Source organism: Diabrotica virgifera, chromosome 1 (genome assembly GCF_917563875.1).
Source record: "Diabrotica virgifera virgifera chromosome 1, PGI_DIABVI_V3a".
NCBI lineage: Eukaryota > Metazoa > Arthropoda > Insecta > Coleoptera > Chrysomelidae > Diabrotica > Diabrotica virgifera.
The window spans coordinates 22,772,362-22,800,075 of NC_065443.1; the positions used below are offsets into that span (position 1 = coordinate 22,772,362).

The 27,714-nt window shown below is 33.6% G+C and overlaps 1 protein-coding gene across 1 annotated transcript in view; it reads left to right on the forward strand.

Moving 5' to 3' along the window:
* The first annotated feature begins 1,898 nt into the window (after window positions 1–1,898).
* The window catches only part of LOC114324473 (neural-cadherin-like), a 156,099-nt gene continuing 130,283 nt past the window's right edge, over window positions 1,899–27,714 (forward strand). Inside the window, exons 1-2 of the mRNA XM_050653677.1 lie at window positions 1,899–2,410; window positions 12,878–12,987. Of these exons, the coding sequence (XP_050509634.1) occupies window positions 1,899–2,410; window positions 12,878–12,987 (622 nt within the window). The remainder of the gene's footprint in view (window positions 2,411–12,877; window positions 12,988–27,714) is intronic.

Genomic DNA, 27,714 nt, shown 5'->3' on the forward strand with positions numbered 1-27,714 from the left:
AAGATGGCACTTAACGAAGAAGAGATGTGCATCAGCTCAATCCTTGTGGTTTCTTGGGATGCAGAACATAAGTGTCCGCTTGCTTTTTCTTGGAAACCTTTTCTTTTCTTCCATTCGTATACACTGTTTAGGATACCTTTTTTGGTTATTTCTCGCCATTTTGTCTTAGTGACCTTCTTCTTGTAGTGCCTATCCGTTTCGGATGTTGGCGACCATCATGGCAATCTGTACTTTGCACACTGCTGCTCTGAAAAGATTTGTAGTGGTTGTGTTGAACCACGTACGTAGATTTTTCAGCCACGAAATCCTTCGCCAAGGAGGAAGCCATTCTTTAGTGACCAAGACTTATTAATTGTTTCTTTTGCCTGACTCTAAAACCTCATTGTTCTTCTGATTGTTTTGTTCGGATATAATTTTCCTACTAAACCAAATATAAGAAGAAAAAATAAATATATGGGAAAGAAACATGAAGAGAAGACTATTTGGAAGTATTAGATAGGAGTAGGTAAATAGAAGAAGAAGTAATGCCGAGATCACGAGCCTTTTAATAGAGCTTGCGATATTTACTTAGATACTTAGAGAAGACTATTTGGAAGTATTAGATAGGAGTAGGTAAATAGAAGAAGAAGTAATGCCGAGATCACGAGCCTTTTAATAGAGCTTGCGATATTTACTTAGATCGCCCTATTTTGGTATCAGGGATTACACCCTCGTTCTATTCATTTGGTATCTCCTCTTCGGCACTTATCTTGTTAAAGAGTTTGTATAAAAGGTTCGGACCAACTATGCGTTAAATAACGTTTTGAAGCGGTTTACCAATTTAAACGTGTGCAAAGAGAAATGGAAAATATTTAATAGTGCAAAGGAAAGAGAACACGGTTAGCACCCCTTGTTACTGTGCAATGAATAAATATTTGCAGAGTTGTGACTGCATAATCTTCACTGATGATGCATAAGGATGCTGAAATAGTTACTATATGGAGATGGTGGTCCAACTCTGAATCGAATATAAACAAAACCTGCCTTGAACCCTTTTTTATCTTTTTCATTTTTACTCAATTTGTGAGTATTTAGAAACTGTCTTTCGGTCCTTTTCCTAGACGAAGAGAAGGTAAATGCGTGGCCTAAGTGTCCTCTATTTGCTTTCTCCTATTTCGTCGTCTCTATGTGATTATATATTGTAAAATCCGGAGATATGGGATGCAGCCAGAAAGCAGTTTATTAACGAAAAGTCTTGGATTTAAAATATTGTTTATTATATTTTTATTTCAATTATTCTAATTGTTTAAAAAGTAGTAAACTTTGTATCTAGGGCTTTTCGTTTTCCTCGGAATAAATATTTATTTTTTGATAAAATCGGTTGGACCCAGAGTAAGGCCCATACACTGCCAGTGAGTGTGGGCGGTAGAATTTTTGCTAAATTGGTTAATAGGGTGGAACGAAAAAAATGTTTTTAGAATTTCAATGTGTAATAGTGATAGAACGTTGCTTATAGCCATTGTTTAGCCACAAATAAAATATTTTTCCAAACAAAATACTTTTAGAGGTGCCGAAAAAGGGTTTAATGTTATAATTTTTAGTTAAATTTTACGAATTTTGATGATTTTGGTTTGGTAAAAATATTGTCATGTCTTAATTCCTATTTTAAATGATAAATACACACTCTAAAACTACTCTTTGAAGATAATTTTAGTTTTAACTTAACAATCCAGTATTTATTTTTACTAAAACTGGCAAAGTTTGAACTTCAATTCCACATTTAAAGAAATATTTAATAGTAAATATTTATTTTATTCCTTATATAATTTAACAATATTATAACAATAGTAGAAGAGCACATTTCAATAGGAGAGGAACCTGGATCAACCTTCCTAGGTGAAGCTATAAAAGATAGCATAATGGAGCATTTTAAAGGTGAGAATCCTTTGAACATTTCCAATATAACAGCTTTCGGATGTGATGCCGCTAACACCGATGTTAACAATGGTGTAATTGCTTTAATAGAAAAAACCCTAAATAAGCCGCTTAAGTGGCTGATTTGTTTGTTCTACACCAACGAATTGCCTTTGCGTAATTTGTTTTGCACATTGGATGAAAAAACTAAAGGTCCTAATGAATTTGGAGGACTTTTATGCAACGAACTTGAAATCTGTAACCAGCTTACTGTGGTGAATTTTGCTCCCATACAAAACAACCTCCTTATTCTAGAGATTAAGGATGATATTAGCACAGATCAAAAATATTTACTTGAAATGTGCAAAGCAATCTCCAGTGGTGTATGTCCTTCTGATCTTTCTTTAACAACCCCTGGGAAATTAGCTCATTCACGAAGACTTACGTTGGCCAATCGCCTTCTTCGGTTATATGTTGCAACAGAGAATTCTTCCAATAATCTGAAAACTTTAACTAGGTATGTGATGAAGGTGTATTCCCCAGTCTGGTTTCATATCAAACTGAAACCATTTTGTGTAAGTGTATCAAAAATATCTATGGAGACTTATCAAATTTTCACGTTATCTTTGTGAGGATCATCTCCAAATAATTGATCTAGTAATTCAAAGGAATGGTTACTTCTCTCACCCAGAAAATGTGCTGCTCTCCATGTTATGTGATAAGAGAAAACACATAAGGGAGCTAGGTCTGCCGCGACTTTTGATGGCAAGATCTGAACTCATAGATTATGTAAGGAAGTTGGTTGTCCCCAAATAACTGACGAGAACTTAAAATAGTATATAAGTGAAGACAGAGACCCTAGGAGTCATCTCTTAGTGTATGTGGTCTTGAAACAAAAATGGCTTTGTTAGAGCAAAGATTTCTTCCCAAAAGAATATGCCCAAATTTGAGATAAAACACAATTTATTTAAGTATCAAGATGAATATTGTAACTAAAGAAATCTTATAGCAATGTGTACATATATCAATGATATCAATGTTAACTGTTATTAGAAACAATATTTGACTAAGAAATGTTAGTTAGCTACGGCACCAGGTTAAATATGTAAAATAATTGAAATTTTCTGTATTTTTTTTTGTTAAAAACTTCATAAAACTAAAAAACTAATATTTTCAAAGCTCTTGCGGCACCTCAAGATGTAAACCTAGAACAAAAATATTTCGTAGTTTTATTCTAGACATAATAAGGCTAGAATGCTATTAGAAAGTTCTTTGAAAAAAATTTTCTTTTTCCTATCCTTTCCTTCCACCCTATTGGCTAATTCATCTTCTTCTTTTGGTGCCTATTCGTTTCGAATATCGGCGATCATTCTGACTATAATTATTTTATTAACTGATGCTTTAAATAGATTATTTATTGTTGTGGAGAACCATTTCCTCAGGCTCTTTAACCATGATATTCTTCTTCTCCCAATTCCTCGCTTTCTGAATACTTTGCATTGTTAATTCATAAAATGATAAAAATCTTTACACAACCTAGTTAGACGACAACATAGTAAAATTACTACTGCACTAATCGTATCAGCTCCCTAGCTCAGTCGAAAGAGGGACGTTTTAGCACCTGTATGTTAAATCTCTTTGAACTGTGTCATTTTACCGAGAATTCATCGGAAAATGATTAACGCTTCTCAGGACAATAAAAATAGAGAAAAGAGGTAATAAATAGGTATTGGTATTAGCTTAAGGATCATAAATAACAAACTTCGACAGAAATTTCGCTATTTCACGTTGCATTGAATCTATTTCACATTGAGTAGAATGCCGTCTTCAGTTCTTAACTTTTTCTGTTACATTTTTCTATTTCACTCGGCCTGCCGTTCGCAACGTTCCGTGGGAGTTCTTTTTAACATTTTTACTGATTCGTTTGCGTCGGCCTTATTAAATCTATCACTTCTAGTGGCTCTGCCACTTTATAGTTGTTTTAATGTGTTCTGTATTTCTTCTTTCGTAATTTTGTCTGTACTAATGTTTAACTCCTGTATTTTATTCTCTTCGTCTATATCTGGTGTTACCTCGTGTTTGGAGTATACCTATTTCTTTGAACTTCTCTTTCCATTTTTGTATTATTTCATGTTCTGCTTTAATTATATTTCCTGATTTATCTTTGATTTTACTACTTCTTAGTATTTTTTACTCAGAACTTAGTGTTCTTAGGTGTATTTTCTTGCGCACCTCTTTCTGACATTTTCAGCATATCATATTATTTTTTCGGGTTTGCTTTAACTGCTATATTTTTTCTGCTAAACAGGTGACCTATACGTTCACTATTTGTTTGTGTTTCAGAGTTGTCATCTCTTGCATAAAGTTAAAAGTTACAGAACAAAGTTTACTAAACCCTTTATTTTACACAAGAAAATATTATATTTATAGGCTCATATCTCGTTCGTTAAATATTTCGAAAGCATCACAGAAATGTCATCCAATGTTTATTAAAAGAAACGGCATCATATATTTGTTTAACCTTGGTATACATAAAATAAAATGATTCCTTCAAACGCCACGAAGTATCTCTCGATATGGTATATTTTTCAAGATATGAAAAATTGGCAGCAGCAACAGCAATCCTTTTGATATACTTATCAAAAAGATTTTCTTTTATTCTGCAAATATCTAAAACATGGACGAGAAGGAGAAGATAGAATAAAAAAGAACTCTATACCATTCTACTCGCTGTGAAAGTTTGAAAAGGAAAATAAATAAATGCATTTCGCTCGGATTCGGATTTGAAATGAAGCCAAAGCCATAAAGACAATGTTTGCTCGTTTATTTCAGATAAGAGACAATTTGTAAAAGATATATTTTCGTTTCGGTAATAGTCTGACGTAAAGACAAAATTTCATAGAGGGTGTTGTAGATAATGTTCCGTATCAGTTTCCGAGGATAATAAAAATAGGTCTATTTTCCAAATTCAATAGAATTTTCTTTGAGTAATTTTCTAGGTCGTCGCCTTTTTGGCGGTGAGCTGATAAATACTGATTTATTATCACCGCATAAATTTGCCACTTATTTAACCTTTTTGCTGCTAACTGTTACATTTAAAGGGCCTTTACAATGTAAAATGAGTTGGCTGACCATAAGACCTGTTATAAAGTTTCGCCAACCGAATAATTTTATTTTTGTATGTTGGTAAAGGTGTTTGCAAAGTCGAAATACAGGGAGAACACTCACAGGCGTTTAAAACGCATGTTGGGCTGCGACAGGGAGATGCTCTGGCGTGTTTCCTTTTTAACATGTCTCTGGACATGTTAAAGATGCTTGTTAGAGATGCCCGAATAGACAATAGAGGAAATAATTTTAATAAATCAACTCATATTTTGGCATATGCAGATGATGTGGACCTAGTTGCACGCACAACAACCAAGCTAGAAGAAATGTCTCATTCCCTCATAGCACCTTCTCAAATGCCTCAAAAAATGAGAAGAAAACTGCAAGTAAATGAGAAGAAAACTAAGATGGTGGCATAAACACTCAACAATAGAGCCAGAAACATCGGTCACCAACTCACAGTTGATAATTCTACCTTTGAAGTGGTGGACAAATTAATATACGTAGTATCTTGGTACTGGGGGTTGTTACCCCCGATGATGGGGTTGATTAAGTTGAAACAATAATTACCGAAATATATTTGTTTAAGTCACCATGTACGACAGTAACTAGTTGGTGTCGGGATGGATAATGTCTCTACTCTAACCACGTCTTTACTTTCTACGTATCTATAAATAAATCCCAATTGTTTGTTATGGTTTCATACTTCAGTGTGACCGTAAATTACAAATAGTACATAATTGGTGACTCCGTTGTTTTCAAAACGAGTGGCTTACATTGCCAAAGCAATGTCACCCATTTACGTAACGTAAACAGTACATGTAAATAATATTTGTTTGAAACTTTAAAAATTAAATCGATATGGATTACTCTTATTTTTTGGATGCTAATATAAATCCTGTATAGTAGGCTCCCTGATCACCAAGGAGAACGTCATGACGGAAGAAATCAAGCGAATGATAAACCTAGCAAAAAAATGCTATATTGGACTGAGTAGATATATGACAAGCAGAAACTTAAGCCAAAAAACAAAAATAATCATATACAAAACCTTCATACAACCAGTGTTAACATATGGATTGGAAACATGGACCATCTCCAAGGCAGACGAAAACCTTCTGCTTTTATTTGAACGAACTATCCTGAGAGGAATATTCGGGGACATTTGTGAATGGAGGAGGAGGTCTCTCCAGGGCCCCAGTAAAGACTACTGGCGCCTGTGTGCAAAAAAGGATTTTGGTGCCCCTTAAGGCATTTTGGTTCATGTTTATTTATTTTTTTGAAGGTAGGTAGGTATTTTAGGTAGGTGCTTGAGATAAGGCAAAAACTGAACTTTATAAGTCATAATAAGTTTTAATGAGTTTTCCCCAAAAAGTGCTTCATTTTTTAGTAATTTCACGTTGAAATATTCGATTTGGAATTTGACGAATAAGATCGTATTTTTCAATTTTCAGGATAAGGTCTATAGACTTCATGAATATACCATTTTTTTCATTTTTTTATAAGCTACATTTTTGACAACAATATTTTTTTCGATAAGATACTTAGTTTTTGAGTTTTTGCGAAAAACCGCATAAAAAAATTGTTTTTTGTTGAAAAATAAACATTTTCACTCGCAAATAAGACTCGAAAACTATTGATTTAGCTACAAAACTCGATGTAACAAAAGTTGCTTAGAATTAATCAGTTTATCCATTTCCGGACTTATTTTAAACTTATATTTTTTCACTCCCGAGCAGTCGTAACTTTCACCCCCATCCCAAAGCAAACAACGGCATAAGTCCAACTTTGACGGAAAGGGAAGTCGAGACGAAATCCAAATTTTTAAGCAATTCGGTGGTGACCCTGAAAATTACACGGTATCGCCGTAATTCACGTTCATTTACTGAGCTATTGAGGTACAATAGAAAAATAAAAAGTAGCTATTGTAGTAGCGATATTTTAGGAGACTTCACTGTTGCAAATTCATTAATTACATCGCTAAAATTTACACCATCAAAAATTTCTTGTTCAATCGCTAATATTGCTAGTCCGGGCAATCTTTCTTGAACTTGAAGCATACATTGTATTACAGATATAATGAAATGGTTACGTTTGGAAAGGTGGAGATTAAATTGTTTTCAAATATATACCTATTGTAAAATTCTTAAGGGGTCAGTATCATCGAATAATGAAAATAATTTTAACGCTTTAATTAATGTGGTAATTAATTTCATTAAACAAATAATTGGAGTCTAAATCCATTAGTAGATCAGATACATTCTGATCTGTCAGTCGCTCTGTAAGAACAAAACAACGTTTTAAAAGATCGCTGTCACTTAATTTAAATGTTTCGTGTGTGTTTATACCTAATCCTATTTAATTTCCCAACTTTTGTTTTAAAATTAATTTTTTTTGCTATTTTTTTTTTAATTTGTGACCCTGATATGAGTTTTGGAGCCCCTAAAGGATGGCGCCAGTGTGCATTGCACACTTTGCACATATGGTAGCGGGGGCCCTGGGAACAACTACGAGATATACCACAGATATAAACATATATTTATTGGTAAAAACGTAGTATCTCTTATAAGAATAGGAAGACTAAGATGGGCAGGACATCTAGCAAGATCACAGCAGAACAACCCTCCTAGAAGAATCATTATATCACCACCTTTGGGAAGTATAAATATAGTAGGCCAAAACTCAGATGGAATGATGGTATAGATGAGGATGATAGAAAAATAGGCGCAGCAAACTAGCAACAGTTGGCAATGGATAGAACTGACTGGTGTAATATACTTGAGAAGGCCGAGGCTCTTTCATAGAGCTGTAGCACCATTAATGATGATGATGATATTGGTTAAAGCCTTTATTCATGATGCGTTTTTAATGAAACAATCAAACCATGTGTTTCTTCTACAGGGTTTTTCAAAAGGTTGTAGAGCAACTGGATATAGCCGTCAGCTTTTTAAAATATAGTGTGGATCTTCAGGTTAGTGCCTTTTTATATTTACTCAGAGATTGAGAGTTATAGGGAATACACTCAACTTGTGTTCTGTTTTTGTAAAAGACAGAGAATAATGTTGCCTTTTTTTCGTACTAAGAAATTACTTAGTCGTTTTAGATAACATTATATAAAATTGATTCACAGTGTTTGTAGTTATTGCACGAGATCTCGAGGGATCGGTATTTTTGTTGTTTTTTTTTTCTATATAAAACCTCATAAAACCTCAGCAGTCGCGCTGTCTCTGCAAGGGCTATAATATTATATTAAATGTTTTTGCGTTCCCGCACCAGCAATTTATTTAGGTACTTATTTTTTCGTTAAGCTGGCTACAGACTATGCGTGATTCGCGATTCGTAGTGCGCGATGCGTAGTGCGTGTAATTCGATATCAGCTCGCTACACACTATGCACGATTCGCGATTCGTAATGCGCGATGCCTGCTGATTCATCGCAGTTTCAAATTAGTTCACAGAGTGTAAGCATCGTATAATATAATTATTAGTATAAATATAATTATTTTTAAATTGTATGTATTTATACATAGTTCTGCACTGAAAATATGGAGAGTGACGATGATGTGGCAATAGCTAGTGCTATTTTTGTAATCATGGCGCAAAAGAAGAAGAAGAAGGTTGCAAACAAACGTAAAAACGCAGATGATGGAGTGTATCACTAAGAAAAAAGTTTAATGGCAAGCTAAAAATTTGTTGATAGGTTAACGGTGTCTCGTCGGACAAACTGTGATATATGGGAACACTGGAAAAGGAGAAGTTTTAATTGCGGAACGGGTTAAAAATTTAGAACGCCAGACTACAAAAACGTCCCATGTATTTTGTCGGACAGAACTTCCAATTGATTTGTTACCCTTTCATTAAACTCTCATGCAAAAATCAGACTGGTATTTATCACCAACGGGGCATTTTAATAAGTCCGACACGTAGAACAATGTCAAATGACAGGAATTATGACAGGTGATAAATAGCAGTCTGATTTTTTGCATGAGAGTTTAGTGAAAGGGTAGCAAATCAATTGGAAGTTCTGTCCGACAAAATACATGGGACGTTTTCGTAGTCTGACTTTCCAAATTTTTAACCTGTTCCACAATTAAAACTTCCCCTGTTCCAGTGTTCCCGTAGATCAAAGTTTGTACGACTAGACACCGTTAAGCTATTAACAAATTTTCAGCTTGCTGTTAATCAACTTTTTTTTGGTACACGGGATCCAGGCCTATATACTTAAGGCAAATTTTACATAATATGTATATGATAATAATTAATAAATGGTGCTGAATTTTATGTACGTGCAAGGATGTTGTTTGTATATAAAAAAAAACAGATAATAATCGTTCGATTCAGTACAGCGAATCTCTGTTTCAAGATCCTAAAATAATGGGAACCCAAATTGACATTAATTATAAAAATTATTATTGTTTGTTCCTTAAAAATTAATATTGATCGTTTTTCGTGGATGATTTTCTAAGTTCAATTGTTTATATTTCATTTGTTTAATAATTATTAAAATACTAAATACTGCACAATTGAATTACAATTGTTTTTAATTCCACTAAAAAATCAACAAGAACGCGGACTTAACACCACATTTTCATTGTAGACCAGGGCATTTAGCACTAAAAACACCCGAATAAATAAATTTTTAAATACAGCACCTAGAGACTTGCAGTTTTTTGCATTATGTTCAGGATGACGTCAGGAAAAAAGTCTACTATTCAAAAATAGGTGGAAATGCATAATTTCACTGTAAAGTGCATAAACTGCATCCAAATTTGCATAAATATAAAAATAATGTCAAAATCAGTATACTAAGGAACAAAATTTATTATTTGGGGAGGTTTTGAGATCCACTGAATACGATTACGCCATCAGAACTGATCCCAGGATCAGCTGGTGCCCAAGGTCACGGCAAGAGACGTCATCTTCTGGAGTTTCGATGGTTTTCGGCACTAAATCGATGCAAACGGATTACTCGGGAGTTTTAGGAGTCGCTAAATACGAATATGATATCCGAATTGACCTACGGAGTACCTGGTGCCCAGGGTCGCTACTAAGGCACGTCATCTTCTGGAGTTTCGAGGGATTTCGGCACTAAATTGATGTAACTGGACTACTCGGGGAGTTTTTGAGGTGGTTAAACACAAAGATGCCATCAGGCTTGACCTTAGGATCACCTGGTGCCCAAGGCTACTGTAAGGGACGTCATCTTCTGGAGTTTCGAGAGCTTTCGGTATCAAATTGATGCAAGCGGATTACTATCTAGAAGTATCTATCGACAATGAAACAAAACATACGGCAATTTTTAAAATTATACAGTTAAATACAGCGTCTATTAGAAACAAACTTGAAAGGTTGGAAATTCTGCTTGACCAAGAAAATCCCATTGTCGTCAGTATTGCGGAGCACTGGTGTAAGCAGGATGAAATATCTCTAATGGTAACTCCGGGTTACGATCTTGTAACCAGTTATTGTCGACCTATCCATGAGCATGGCGGATCAGTTCTGTATGTGAAATGTGGGTATGAATATCAGATCATCAATGTGTGCCAGTTCGCTGTGGAGATGCATTATGAGTGCAGTGCGGTAAAAATAATGTTTTATGAAAGAAAAGTTGCAGTCATCAGTATCTACAGGCCTCCCAGTGGAGACTTTTATTTGTTTTTGAAGCAGTTTTCCTATACAATTGAACTCTGTAATAGGTATGTTGACGATATTTTTATTTGTGGTGACTTAAACATTGATTTTTTAGAAAATAGTTTATTTAAAATTCTTTTTAACGATGTTCTAATGAGCTACAATCTTAGCATAACCTCTATGGTTCCCACAAGGGTAGCGACAAATTGTTTGAACCAAACTTCTATCAGTAAGATTGACTATATTATAACCAATACAGCTAATATACTTCAATGCAATTCTAATGTTTTTGAAGCGCATTTAAGTGACCATAGAGCAATCAGTTTGGAATTTGTAGTAGACATTAATGGTAGCTGTACTAAATCCAATGACCAGCCTAATTATAAATATTTTAGAGACTTGTCTGACGACAACCTTAAACAAATTTCTTCTGTGCTATCTGTAACTGACTTTGACGATATTTATTTAACCGATAATGTTGATAAATCCTTTGAAAATTTTATAAGTAGTTTAATATATGTATTAGATTATTGCTGTCCAGTAAAACGGTATAATATCAGTAAGCAGACTTGCAAAAAATGGATTACTCCGGAAGTTAAGCAGTCTAGTGTTCATTTAAAAAATGCTTACTGGCTTAATAAAGAACTAAAAGATGCCAATTCTCTTGCAAATTATAACAAAATTAAGAAAGACCACGCGGAACTATTACAAAAATCTAAATTAAAATTCCATGATCAATTGATAAATAATTCAAGTAATAAAAATAAAACTGTATGGAATCTTGTTAATAAGGAAACTGGCAGGAAGTCTATCCAAAAAAACATAGCCTTAAATATAGATGGTGAAAGATGTACTGATTCCAAGCAGTTGTCTGAAGTTTTTTGTGATTATTTTGCTACAGTAACCGAAGAGAAACTGTCAAATCATTTTGGGAATTCTCGATCTAATAGTTGCACATCTTCTACTATTCTTAAAAACAGTTTCTTCTTTAGACCTGTTGTTGGTAATGAGGTAATGAATGTGATCAATAATTTGAAAAATAAAAAAAGCACTGGACTTGATTCTATCTCGATACGAGTATTAAAGGCTATGTCATCTGATATAATAAACCACATTGCATATTTGATAAATTTATCAATAGGTAAAGGAGTCTTTCCAAGTATTCTAAAAAAAGCAATCGTTATTCCTATTTACAAAAAAGACGATCCGGAAGACATTTCAAATTATAGACCTATTTCCTTATTGTGTGTACTTTCCAAAGTATTTGAGAGAATTGTGTATAACCGTATGTCTGAGTTTTTGGGTAGATTTAAAATTGTAAGTGATTGTCAACATGGCTTCCGTACCGGTAGATCCACGCAGTCTGCTGCCTGCAGATTTTGTGAAAGGGTCTACAGATCTTTGGATGCAGGTGAATATGTGGCAGGTCTCTTTTTTGATCTAACCCGTGCCTTTGATTGTCTTGATAGTCGTTTTGTTAGCAATAAACTGTATAATATTGGTTTTAGAGGCATATTTTTAGATTGGCTAATCAGTTATCTATCAGATAGGATAATTTCTGTTAAAATCAATGAAGCTATTTCGGAGGAACGTTTTATTAATCTGGGAGTTCCACAGGGCTCTGTATTAGGACCCCTCATTTTTTTGTTATTTATTAACGATGCATCTAACCAGTTTGATATTTTGGACCTGACGTTATTTGCAGATGATACTTCTCTTGTGGTCTCAGCACAGACCTATGAGAAATTGGCATCTACTTGCAATAGTTTTTTAGCTCGATTTAATGACTGGTGTCGATCTAATAACCTAATTTTAAATGTAGACAAAACAAAAGTAATATATTTTAATAACTTAAATTCTGTAAATCCTGTACTACATCTAAGTTTTAACAATGTTCTACTGGATTCCTCAAATCATACAAAATTTTTAGGTATCCATCTCGACTCAAAATTAAAATGGTCAGTTCACATAGACATGCTCAGTAAGTCCCTTAATAAGTCGTACTATGCATTATCCCGTATTAAAAATATTATGCCCATCTCTGCGCTGTTAAATGTATACTATAGCCTTGTTTATAGTAGACTTTGTTACAACATAGTTTTATGGGGGAATGGAGTCAACAGTGACAGAATATTTATAACACAAAAACGTATAATACGAAAAATGTTTGGAATTAGACCTCTTGAGAGCTGTAAGCCCACATTTATTAAGAATAATATTTTAAGTTTTCCATGTATTTATATCTTCAGAATGTTACTATATGCTGTTGATAATATTCATATGTATGACAGAAATTCTAGTTTCCACAATTATTCGACACGAGGTGGCGACTTGCTGAGGGTACCTGGTCATAGATCGAGTAAATTTGAAATGTCAGTAAAGTATATGAGCATTAGATTGTTTAACGTTTTACCAAAAAAATATAGAACAATGAATAAATATTTATTTAAGAAATCCATTAAAAGCTTATTGCTTACCAAATGTTATTATACTGTGGAAGAGTTTGTTTCGGACAGAAATATTACCTAAATGTTATCAATTCTATCTACCTTAAAGTGTTTATACAATTTATAAATGTATTAATTTTATTGTTTGTTTGTTTGTAAAACTAATGACATGTCCTATACATTGTATGTCTTAAAGGATGAATAAATATTATTATTATATTATTATTATTATTATTATTATTACTTACGGGTTTTTGAGGTCTCTAAACACAAATATGCCATCAACACCTACTCCCTGTGCACCTGGAGCTCAAGCTTACTGCAAGGGGCGTCCTCTTCTGGAGTTTGAGAGATCTCGGCATTAAATTGATAAAAATGGATTACTCGGGGGGTTTTTTGAGTCGTTAAATACGAATATGCCATCAGAACAGACCTCTCGACCATCTGGTGGCCAAGGTCATTGCAAGGGACGTCATCTTCTGGAGTTTCGAGGGCTCTCGGTATTAAATTGATGCAAACGGTTTACTTAGGTGTTTTTGGGTTGCTAAACACGAATATGATATCAGAATTTAACTCCGGAGTATCTGGTGACGAGGATCGCTACTAGGGCACGTCATCTTCTGGAGTTTCGAGGGTTTTCGGGATAAAATGGATGCAAATGGATTACTCGGGGAGTTTTTGAGGTCGCTAAACACGAATATGCCATTAGAACAAACCCACGGTACACCTGGTGCCCAAAGTCACTGCAAGAGACGTCATCTTCTGGAGTTTCGAGAAATTTCGGCATTAAATTGATGCAAATGGATTACTGAGGGTTTATTGAGGTGGCTAAATACGAATATGCCATCAGAACTGGATCCCGGAGGACCTGGTGCCCAAGGTTATTGCTAGGGACGTCATCTTCGGGAGCTTCGAGAGTATTCGGTACTAAATTAATGCAAACGGATTACTCATAGGTTTTTGGGGTTGCTGAACGCGAATACGCCATCAGATCTCACCCTCGGAGCACCTGGTGCCTATTGTAGGTTATCTTCTGTAGTTCCGAGGGTTTTCGGCATTCAATGGATTATTTACTAATCGGATTTTGGCGTTGTTGAACACGATTGCGTCATCAGAACAGACACCTGATACATAGGACACGTCATCTGTAGTTTCGATAGTTTTCGGTACTAAATTAGTGCAAACGGATTACTGTTGAGTTTTTGGGATTGCTGAATATTAAGATGCCATCAGACCCAACCCACTCAGCATCTGGTGCTTAAGGCAGGTCATCTTCTGGAGTTGTGAGTGTTTTCGGTACTAAATTGATGAAAACGGATTACTCATGTGTCTCTCAGGTACCTGAACACTAAAACGCTATCAGAACAGACACCGAAGCACCTGGTGCCTAAAGCACGTTATCTTTTGGAATAATAAAACTCATGTAAAAAAATTAAATAGATCAACATAGAGTTCGTATTCCGTAAACCCAAAAACCCATGAGCAATTCGTTTACATCAATTTACCTGGGCACCAGGTATTCCGAAGTTCAATTATGATGGCATATTCGTGTTTAGCGACCCCAAAAACCCGTAAGTAATCTGTTTGCATCAATTTAATACCGAAATCCCTCGAAGCTCCAGAAGATGACGTCCCTTGCAGTGACCTTGGGCACCAGGTGATCCGGTGGTCTGTTCTGATGGCACAATCATGTCTAACACCACAAAATTCCCCAGGGCTCCAGGTGCACAGGGAGTCGGTTCTGATGGCATTGTCGTGTTTAGCGACCCCATAAAACCGTAACTAATCCGTTTGCATCAATTTAATACCGAAAGCCCTCTAAAGTCCAGAAGATGACGCCCCTTGCAGTGACCTTGGGCACCAGGTGATCCAGAGATCTGTTCTGATGGCATATTCGTGTTTAGCCACCTCAAAACCCCCCGAATAGTCCAGTTTCATCAATTTAGTGCCGGTATCCCTCGAAACTCCAAAAGATGACGTGCCTTAGTAGCGACCCTGGGCACCAGGTACTCCGTAGGTCAATTCTAATGCCATATTAGTACTTATTGACCCCTAAAACCCGTAAGTAATCCGTTTGCATCGGTTTAATGTCGAAAACCATCGAAACTCCAGAAGATGACGTCTCTTGCCGTGATCTTGGGCACCAGGTAATCCGGAGATCAGTTCTGATGGCGTAATCATATTCAGAGACCGAAAAAACCCCCCAAATAATAAACTGTGTTCCTTAGTATACTGATTTTGACTTTATTTTTATATTTATGCAATTTTGGATGCATTTTATGCACTTTACAGTGCAATTATGCATTTCCACCCATTTTTGAATAGTAGACTTTTTTCCTGACGTCATCCTGAACATAATGCAAAAAACTGCAAGTCTCTATGTGCTGTATTTAAAAATTTATTTATTTTGTGCTAAATGCCCTGGTCTATTGCGACAAAGCGGGGACATATGAGATGAAATAACAATTACAGTTTAGTTATCTATATTTTATTGTATACATTCATATATTCTTGTACAAAAACTATGTTATTTATTGCTAACTATAAAAATATTTGTAAAAAAATAATAATTTAATAAAAAATAAAAATAATTCCATGAATCAACGGTTCTTGTTGATGCGCTGCCTTTGATATTTGTTAATTTACCGCTCCCAAGAGCGAATTACTATGCACTCACGAATCATGCTGTTTACGAATCGATTTTCAACGCACAAGACCCTACACACTATTCGTGCACTAACGTGCACCGACCGCGAATCGCGCATCGCGCATCACGAATCGCGAATCACTCAACGAACTAGCCGCTACACACTATGCGTGCACTGCCCACGAATCGCGAATCGCGCATCACGAATCGCGAATCGTGCATAGTCTGTTAGTCCAGAAAGCCACTGCGCATCCGCTAGGAAAAATATTCTAATTTGGATTTTTTGCACAATCTTACTCAAAAAGGACTCCTTTTAACAAATTTGCATGTTGCCAGGACCAAAAGGTGGTCAAAAATTTTTTAAACGTTATGTTTTTGTTTTTTTCCTAAAATTATTTTTTTTGCATGAATAAAAGTTTTTTTAGGTTTTTTGGATCATTCCAAACAGAAAAGGTCTTTAGTGACTTTTCTCTAAAAATGATAGTTTTTGACATATAAGCGATTAAAAATTGAAAAATTGCGAAATCGGCCATTTTTAACCCTCAAAAACTATGTCAAAAACTGAAAATTTGAATGTTGCCAAGGTAAGTAGATATTCTTTAAACATCGATTGATGAAATACCGAAGAGTTTTTTGCAATACAATATTCAAAACTCCTTTGTTTTTTAATTGCTAATCAAGCGTGCTCGACACTATTTTCCACCGACAGTATGGTGCAAATGAAAGGAATAAATTCGTTATTTCGTAAACCAGCGACTTTAAGGAAAAATCCCTAAACAGGTCGATTTTTATTTTTAAGTTATGATATTGTGGCATATATGGTATACTAGTGACGTCATCCGTGTGGGCGTGATGACGTAATCGATGTTTTTTTTAAATGATAATAGGGGTCGTGTGGTAGCTTATTTGAAAGGTTCTTCAATTCTCTATTCAGCAGTGTAAACATTTACTTAATTATTTATACAGGGTGTCCTTCTACTTCTTTTTTTGTCAAGTAATTTAATTTAATAAAAATTTTTTGGACACACTATATAAATAATTATGTAAATGTTTATATTACTGAATAGAGAATTGAAGAACCAGCTAGCACACGACCCCTATTCTCATTTAAAAAAATCATCGATTACGTCATCACGTCCAGATGGATGACGTCACTAGTATACCATATATGCCATAATATCATAACTTAAAAATACAAATCGACCTGTTTCGGGATTTTTCCTTAAAGTCGCTGGTTTACGAAATAACGAATTTATTCCTTTCATTTGCACCATACTGTCGGTGGAAAATAGTGTCGAGCACGCTTGATTAGCAATTAAAAAACAAAGGAGTTTTGAATATTGTATTGCAAAAAACTCTTCTGGATTTCATCAATCGATGTTTAAAGAATATCTACTTACCTTGGCAACATTCAAATTTTCAATTTTTGACATAGTTTTTGAGGGTTAAAAATAGCCGATTTCGCAATTTTTCAATTTTTAATCGCTTATATGTCAAAAACTATCATTTTTAGAGAAAAGTCACTAAATACCTTTTCTGTTTGGAATGATCCAAAAAACCGAAAAACACTTTTTTTCATGCAAAAAAAATAATTTTAGGAAAAAAACAAAAAAAAAACGTTTAAAAAATGTTTGACCACCTTTTGGTCCTGGCAACATGCAAATTTGTTAAAAGGAGTCCTTTTTGAGTAGATTGTGCAAAAAATCCGAATTAGAATATTTTTCCTAACGGATGCGCAGTGGCTTTCTGGACTATGTAGCCTGCTTTAGACTTCATGTTTCGCTTCGATACGCGACTGTTGGTCGTATTACTAGATATGGTTTTGTATATTTGGATTTTTACACCTCGTGAGAGAAGTTTTGATCACGTTAGATGTTGAATTGGTCTCATAAGATTTTGACTGAAATGACCATATATTTTGTTTTGACTTCATTTACTTTCAGACTGATATTTAATGCAGCTTATTCAAAGCTCAAAAAATAGCCTTAACTTCTAATGTTGATTATACTACTGCACCTACGATCTACGTCATAGACAAATAAAAGGAGAGAACGATTTTTGTTTCCTGAGCTGCTATGTCTGGTTTGATTTTCTGATAAAATTTTCACATGGCATTCTAAGACGATGTTAAACAACAATGAGACAGTGGATCTACCTGTCTCAGTCCAGAGTTTACGCAGAAAGTATTTAAAGTAACCCTCCGCTACCTATATGGAGGTATTTATTAGCTCAGTACCATCGCGTCTTTATATTTTAAATAATTTACTAAATTATTTCTCTCTATTTTACAGTGTAAAGATTTCTTGATTCAAGACGATTTAAATAATTTCTCATCTTATTTTATAACCTTAAAAAAACTAAGTTCTCTAAGTGCATTAGTCAATGGTTTACGAGAAATAAGCAAGATCCTTTTATAAATTAATTTGATTTTGTTTATACTCAGAGATTACAGACAGACATATCTCGTAATAAGTATCAATCCCATACTAAAAAAATTCAATTATTCAGCCGTCTAAGAATTTAGGTGGAGCACTAGCACTGCGTGTCTGACCCTAATTCTTGACTTTTTAATCTTCTCCCATCTCATATATCAAGCTCCATCTCACCGAGACAGAGCGCGCTAAGAAAGAGCACACGTGAAAAGACTCATCATATAAATAATCTAATAGAATGGATGTACCACCAACAAGATATTAATAAGTGCCTAGATATTATAAAGATATGTTCCTATTAAATTTATGAGCGGCTTTAAGCCGCCCACTTCAGACAATGGGAAATAATAATGTTACACTCCAACTCAAGTTTTCATAGTTCAGGAAGATTTTTGTAATATACCGCTCTCAATTCTGGAAAATAGTCCTTTTAGTCTCTATAAAAAATCGTCATGCAAAATATTTGACAATTAATACAACACAAATAAGCGGTTAATCGTTAAAATCATCACAGAATTTTATAGTTTATAATAAAATGCCCTAATTGGGATTTCCCCTCTCTTTTTCAATTTAGACAATATTGAGCACAGTTTATTAGAATAATTTCAAACCAATTTTGGTCAAGAACAGTGTTTCCAATTGAACATTTTCCATATATTTTACACTCTCAACAATGCACAATGCACAATGTTAATACACAATAATTAACCGTTTAGAGTCCACTATTCAATATAGACCACCCGTAAATAATTCCATTGCATCCGATCTTAAGTACTTTGAATCCAGTTGTGCTGAACGCGATGGATGTGATCCATCTTAATAGAGAACGTTCTCGATTGCGATAAGCATCGTGTCTAGGTTTCCATTCTAAAATTTTCTTGGTCCATCCTCCATCTCTAACTTGGGTAACATGGTCTGTCTAGTTTCATTTCAACGTTGTAGTTCTTTTAACTGAGTCTGTAGAAGCAATTTTTTTCCTATTTGATTTGAATCTCTGTCTGTGAGGGATATATTTAACTAACAATAAAACACTGAAAACGTTTGTTTTCTATACTTCCACAAAATTTATTACAACTGTGTGACTACAGATGTTTCGGCAGAGTGCCTTTCTCAAGTGATTTAGATTACTATGGGTTTGCCTTTTTAAAGTCTCTGAAGAGGTTGAGAAGTGGGGAGCTGTTTGTCTCGAGTTGGTCATTCAGAATTATATTTGTATTTTTCAATTTATTAATTTCCATAGATTCTTATAAAGCTAATTGAGGCCTTTATTTTGAATATGCAGAATTTGAAAAACTCTTCATTAAAAGGATGATTATGATCTAGAAGGTGAAGTGCGTATGTAGAAGTGTTTGTTTTTCTATTGTTGAAAGCCCTTTTGTGTTCTGCTATCCGTTTGTCAAAGGTTCTGCCTTTGACAAACGGATTTGACAAACTTTGAAAACAAATTAAACTACCCATTGAAAATTGAAAATCAATATTAAGTCCAACAGAACAGAAACACCTTAATATTATGAACCCACAACCTCCTTAATTAAACTCTTTTATCAAACTACACAAACCTGACCACCCAATAAGGCCTGTAGTTTTTTTTATACAGCTCCGTCATATAAACTTTCAAAAAAACTGTCAGATATTATTACAGAATACACTAAATTTTCACCTAAATTCACCGTAAAAGATACACTAGAACTAGTTAAAAAATACAACATTTTCAATTGCCCAACCACTCCACACTAATCTCATTTGACGTAAAAAATATTTTTCCCAGTGTTCCTCCTACAGAAACTTTTGTTTTAGTTAAAAATCTTTTAGACCATAATAGTACAATAGTAGTTTTTAGTTGAAAATCTTTTAGGCACCTTCTTGAAATTAGCATAAATCAAGACTATTTTGAATTCAAAAATCAAATATACACAAACAACAGTGCAGGACTTATTAGGGGTAATCCTCTAAGCCCATTGCTATCAGATATATTTATAAACCAGCTTGAAACAACAATTTCTAAACATCCCGTATTTAAACAGTTCTTTTATTGGTGGAGATACGTGGATGATATACTAGTATGCTTTCTATCATACATTTCTATCATACATTAATTCACTTCATAGTAATATTGAGTTTACAATAGAAACCGAACACAACAAGTCCATAAACTTTCTAGATGTAACAATTACCAGACTACACAACAAACATGAGTTCTCCGTATATCATAAACCTACCCATACTGACACAACTATACACAATTCATCATCCCATCTTACACAACAGAAATTCCCATGTCAAAAAATAACTTCGAGATAAAACTGAACATCATTAAACAAATAGCAGTAAACAAGGGTGGCCGAGGTTTAGCAGTAAACCTCGGAGGTCAAAATAGCCATGGTGATTGCGAACCTTCGTCGCGAAAATGGCACTTAAAGAAGAAGAAGAACCATCACATGTATGACCAATATGGCCATAGTTGGTCATAAAATCATAAGAGTAAATTGAGTATTATAACGGAAAATTAGTTTTTCATCCATTTAATGTGTCTTTACAAGGCTACTAACTGATTAAGAAACTGAAAGTTATTTGTTTTTAAGGTACTAGTACACTTTAGAAGACCAATAATAATAATTTTTTTCTCACAACCTTTATTAAAACTGAACATAAAACTTTTTACATATTAATATCTAACTCTTAGAGAGTACAAAAAATATATCTTTTTTCTATAAAATAAAAATAAAAATGGTATATCTGAATAAAAATGGTATATCTTTTTTCATTTATGCACGTGCACTAATATTGTAGAGAGCGCAAAAGTTGAGGCCTCGAAAAATTATGGCGGACAGTTAATCTGAGGATTGGGATATCTGAAACAAAAAAATCGTACTGCATTTGATGAAGGAAGCTTTCTTACGTGGCAATTTACCACAAATTGACCAAAAAATAAAATATAAATATTTTTTAACCATGAAAAAATTTTTCACTAAATGTGGTAAATTATTCTCACGTAAGAGACCTTTCTTTTTCCAATGCCGTACGATTTTTTTTTGTTTCAGAGATCCCAATCATGAGATTAACTAACTGTCCGCCATCGGAACTACTTTTTTTCGAGGCCTCGACTTTGGCGCTCTCTACAATATTAGCGTAGGTGCATAAATGAAAAAAGATATATTTTTTGTATCCTCTAAGAGTTGGGTATTAATTTGTAAAAAGTTTTATGTCCATTTTTAATAAGGGTTCTGAGAAAAAATATCTTGAAAAAATGCTTATTTTTGGTCTTCTAAGGTGTACTAGTACCCTAATAGAAATTAAAAGATAATTGTTTTGGTAACAGTGGATTTTGATCAAATTTATAATAATTATTAAATGTATTGTATTAATGTGAAAACTTTTTTTAAACAACAAAACTCAATTTTTTTGAGAAACCAGTGGTTGTTGCATTTTAGACTTTGAACGGTATGCAGTCCTTTTTTATAAGAAATAAATTTTGTTCATAAATAATATTAAAAAAGTAGCATATTATCAAAAAAAAAATTCAAATATGACTGGTCTATTTTATTACATAAAACGACTCTCTACATTTCAGTCTAGTTAGTAACACAAGAACGCATTTTACAAGTGATTTATACTCAATGGTAGCTCTCTATTAGGATTAATAACTCAATCAATTACGATATTACTTGATAATATACATTTTCATTAGGTGTATAAAACGCGCTATTTGATATTGATATAGATACACGGCAGCGCATTTTAATAATAGGTTGTTGTGATATATGCCCATGATTTTTTGTTTTGTTTACCATGCACGTGGGATTAAAGTGATTGTTTTTTTAAAACGTTGTTCAATGTATTTTGCTAAAAGTCCGCCTACCTTAGTATTGATGGTTTTATTATTGTTTGAAATGGACAATTTATACAGTGAACATCAATAACAAAACGTTGAAAAATCCTGAAACATAAACATTTAAAATAATATATTTCGTTGTGTTGACGCTTTGCTCATAAATTGGATTCGAATAAAATTGTGAAGGTTTTTATTTAAACATTAAACATTAAACTTACGAGGACAGTTATAACGAACAATATTAATTGTCCTATATGTTAAGAGGACGAAAAACAAGGATCACGATCAGGCAGATCAGAAGAACCCTGCCTATATTAGTTTCATTGATCTAGGGAAAGCATTCGACCGTCCCAACTACAAAACAACATGCATCTCCTCTAAGATAAACAAATTCCACATGATCTAATCAAAAATGGAAACAACCTATAATGATACAATCAAATTCAAGCTAAAATAAACGGAGAACTTACCAATCCAATACCAACTTGGAATGGGATTCCTCAGAGTCACTCACTAAGCCCATTACTCTTCAACATTATTATGGATGAGATAATAAAGAAAGTGAGCAAAATGGGTGGATATAAGTTCAACCTTAATACCCAGTGTTGTAAGTTTGTTCTGAATCATTGAAGCTTTTGCAGAAAAAACTAGAGGCGTACGAGTGGATCGGAAGTGTTAGTTCTCTCTACAGGATTGGATTGGATTTAATATTTAAATGGTAGAAAACGAAAGATAATCGACGTTTAATAATTGAAGAGAATGACATTCTCGTTCTACATATTAAGTATTTAGATAATATTAAATACCACAGAAGTGAAGGTAAAGCAATTGTATATTTGAATGAAACCTATGTACATGTAGAATAAACTACACCAAATAGCCGGTCAGATGATAGAAGTAAAGGATGGTTCAAACATATTTCAAAACAAAGTAGGTTGGTTACCTTACACGGTGGTTGGTAAATGTGTTTTATACGCCGTTTTGGTTTTTACATGAGGTCGGGAGATTATCATGATCACATGAATGCCGAAAATTACGAAAAATGGTTGAAAGAATAGTTAGTCTTAAATTTGCTTGTGGGATCTGTTGTTGTCAGTGCTCCATATCATAATATACAAATCCATAAAGCACCTATATCATAATATACAAATCAATAAAGCACCTACCAGTAATTATGTAAAACCACATATTATTATGTTCTCCTAGTTGACCGTAAAATATATAATTTGTAACATCAATATTAAAACCGCAATTTATGAAATCATCAAACGACACAATCAAATTTGACAAGTTGCAGCAAGAATGTGAACATATAGTTCGTCCGCTATAACTTTTCTCATGCGTCAGGATTCATTTTCCAACAAATTAAGTCAAAACATAAAGTGAAACGTACGCCGATGTGTGTAGTATACAGTGATGAGGTTGCTAATAACCGGCAAAATAGCGCAAAAGATGGAAAACGTATTAAATTGTGAGATAAAAAGAAATAAAACTAGTAGAGATGTTAACTTTAGCGATAGTAACATATAAACTGACATTATAATAATTGTTTCCCACCTTTAGACATATCAGACGAGTATTTCAACAAAAACTGTCACTGTGACAGTGGCATTTCTCAAACTCGTCCGATAGGTCTAAAGATGGGAAACAATCAATATAATGTTAATTTAAATGTTACTATCGCTAAATTTAACACATCTAGTAGGTTCATCTATTTTTATCTCACAACTTAATATATGTTTTCCATCTTTTGCGTTATTTTGCCGGTTATTAGCGCGCTCATCACTGTATATTACATATACAGTATAGTATATACAGTATACAAAATGTATATACACATCGACGTTCGTTTCACTTTATGTTTTGGCTTATTTTTTTTGATTGTGAATCGTGACGCATTGGAAAAGTTATAGCGGACGAACTATATCTAAACTCTCCAGACTTAAATTACATCTTCGTGACTTAAACCCTATAGAAATAGTTTGGGGCAAATAAACATATAATTATTAGTTCTGGTTTCTGATATGACATCTTTTATTAATGATTTAATTAATTAGCTGCGCAGTCATATGCAATAACAAATTGTCTAAAACAAATCACAAAATGTCAAGTCTAGTGACCTTGTTGAACTAAAACCACACCTATCCCAGACCAATCCCATATAATTTAAATATTAAGGTATATATAAAATATGTTGTTAACTAAAAAGGGTCACACCGTAACGACGTCCTTTTAGTTATTAAAATGCTCGGAAGGGGAAGCAAACACTTCCGGCCGGTTACTTCTGCGAGTTGCAATTTTGAATAAAATATGAGCTCCATTTTTAAATTATTTATACACAAACACTAATCTCCTTTTTTTCTTCTTTTTCATGCCCATCCTCAGGACTGAAATGTAAGTTATTTATATAATCTGGTTAAAAGCTGCATGGCTTGTTTACGTATTTGTGTATATTTGCATGGCTTCGCTACATGTTTGTATAGAAATGTTTATTTTGACTTAACTAGTTTTAAATTTTGCTTTATAATTATATTTGCGTAATTATATTATAGGTAAGTGGACTGTATATTATGCATGCGTACTAATATTGTAGTTATGTGTATAAGTGTATACCATGAGACAAAAGGAGATCTCTCTAGACAGCGGTGCCCAAACGGTCGATCGCGATAGCTTCTGGAACCTATCGTGAAAGAATTTAAAATTAATCAGACCCTAGTAGTTAATAGGGGATGGCTTTAATTAATACGAAGGTATACAACAAGAGCGAGGGGGCATGAGTGTATATCTGACGTCGTTTGATGTATTTCCATTGGTCGCTATTGTCTCTATAAACATACTTTTTACTACATTCTACCAGAGGGCAGCATTATTCAAAGTGTCAGATAATCATATAAAAACGTGAAGTTTCAATAGTATTGTGTCATCTTACTGTTTTCAGCTCACGTACTAACAGAGGCCGAAGATGTTTACCGGGAACCGTTTTTTATACAATGATTTATGCACCTGTGGTTAATTGATTTATGGGGGACCCTAATTTAAAGAAAGATCTCGACCGAGTTTTTACATACCTTTTTCTAATAATTGTTCTTAATTACTAGAAAATTCGATTTTACGTGCTTTTCACGTTTAACTTATTATGCAATTGTTTTCCTGCATTACTCCAAAGATTTCTGAATGTATATTTTAAATAAAGGCGATAAGCAGCATCCTTGCTTTAAACCTTTAGACCAGGGAATGGTTTCGACATAGATTTTCCCTGCCTAATACAGATTTTCGGGTTTTGATGCATATTTTTAATTGCTCGCACATATGCTTCACTTACGCCTATCGTCGTCAAAATTTCAGAGAGTTTCTTTAAAACTACCGTGTCGTAGGCTTTTTCCAGATCCATAAATGTTTCTTTTCTCTATAACTTGTTGCATCACGAATATATTTATCTGCGCACGGTCTACCGGCGTGGAAACCAGTTTGTTCTTCCATGTCCTGGATTTCTAATTCCACCCTTTTCTTTAATACTCGGCCGTACAACCTCCCCATTGCACTGGTTACACTTATACCTCTGTAGTTTTTGCACAACGTTTTGTCTCCTGTTTGTAAATCGAGCTACTTTGTAGTAACTATCGTTCATTTGGAAGAAGAGGGTTATAACTAAGAATTTTCACTTTTTCATTAGAAATGTTTCAGTAGAAAGATTCATATTAGTTTATTTTATTTATTTTGTGCAGTGCTTATTGATATAATAATGATATTTAATGATTAAGTATGATAGATTTCTGATCTTTTTATCGCTCTGACAAGAATTTTCTTTTTTAAGATATCAGGGTTAGAAAAAAAACTTAGATATAACCTTCTTGAATAAAGAAATATTATCTTTTTAAGACACTATGTTTCCCCATAAAGTTACATTTTAGGAAATAAATTAATAAAGTCTTATTAAAAACACCATTATACCAATTCTGATTTAATAAAACTTATTAATAAAACATTAAAATCGTATCCCTTATACAACACAAAATGAAACATAAAGCAATAATAGTAATAATTGTTTTTCTTTACAAATTTTTGTGAAAACTTAAATGGTATTCAGGAAAACATTGCGTTTCTCTATTAAAGACAACAAGCATTTGTTGTTAAATTAAATTAATCCTTAAATAATACTACAGTTTAATGTACCTATAATAATTTACCCAATGCAAAAAAAGATAATTCACATACCTATAACAAAATAACTTTGAAGAATAAGGTTACATTTCACAAAACTACTTTTTACGCACATTATATTGCTTCTTTTTTATGATGAATTATCCAAAGAAAAGTTACAACTAAGAAAGTATCCTTCTATCAAAACATACTGTTCACTTTTAGTGTTATAATTTTTAAGTAAAATCGTTATATCTTTACCTATAACTTATATCCCAAAAATAAATCACCCTGTTAATTAAATTAACTTATTTTTGTCTATTATATTCCAAGATATAACTGTATTCTCTAAATCAAATAACGTTCTGTAGAGAAAGTTAGGGGAAAATCAAAGAGTTACACCTGCCATCTCCCGGAGACTAGTTTACTTGCACATGTAACTATTTTTTCCATACTAGAAGTCATCATTTGGAAGGTATTGATGTAATAAAAAAACTTTAACATTTTGAGATTTAACCCTCTTCTTCCAAATGAACGATATTAAACCAATAAATTTCAACAAGGCAGAAAAATAAATTAAGATTAATAATCGGCTCACAAACACCTTAAAATTACAAAAAGTTGTCAGACAAAAATTTCGCCAACTCGACGATTTTAGACGCGAGTAACATTTTAGATAAAACCGGACGTAGCCTTCGAATATTACGAAGAAATATAATTAATTCTATTTTAAGGTTGTCTAAGTGAGAGAAGGGTCTTGGATTCCGTGTGCACTAATTAGAAGACAGGAAAGACTCTGTTGTTACGTAGATATTTCCACTAATTTTCCACCTAAATGTGCTTCGGGACGAAACAAATGCTCTTAATTCGGATAAAATTGTACCTGCGCAAATAGAAGATGACTGTGCTTTAATTAAAATTTGGGCATTTACTCGAAAAGACAATGGAAGCGTTAAACGTTTAAAAAGTATTTTTGGAATATGAGAATTTATATAAATTTCCTAAGATTGCATTTTAGTCCTGGATCCCACGTACATACCAAATAAAAAGATTATCAATAGCAAGCTGAAAATTTGTTCACAGATTAACGGTGTCGAGTCGGACAAACTTTGATGTATGGGAAAACTGGAACAGAGGAATCTTTAAATTATGGAACGTGGTAAACGTGTCATCCTGACAAAATTATGATTGAGAATAACAGCAATGGCTGTTTTTAAGTTTAAAGAAAACCACGGGGTTTTCTTCTTTAATATGTGAGTATTCGTTACTTTTCTCTCTCCAAGTGATTTTGTTGCAGCGTTGATTATGTTATTGAGTTTTTGCCAGCTTTCGTCGATGTTATCGTTTTCTAATATTCTATTCTCAGAAATCGTCTCTGATATTCTTTTCATGTATAAGTATTCCGTGGATTCTGTATGTAGTCCTTCGACTTTGATTTTTTTTTTCTGTTGGTGCTGCCCTCTTGGGTGTGAAATATTTCATAATGATTCCTATTTTACATATACAGGGTGTTTCATGTGTTACATGCGCCGTAAATATGTGTTTCCCTTAGATCAAAAATCGTCCTGTTTCGTAATTTTCTTAAAAT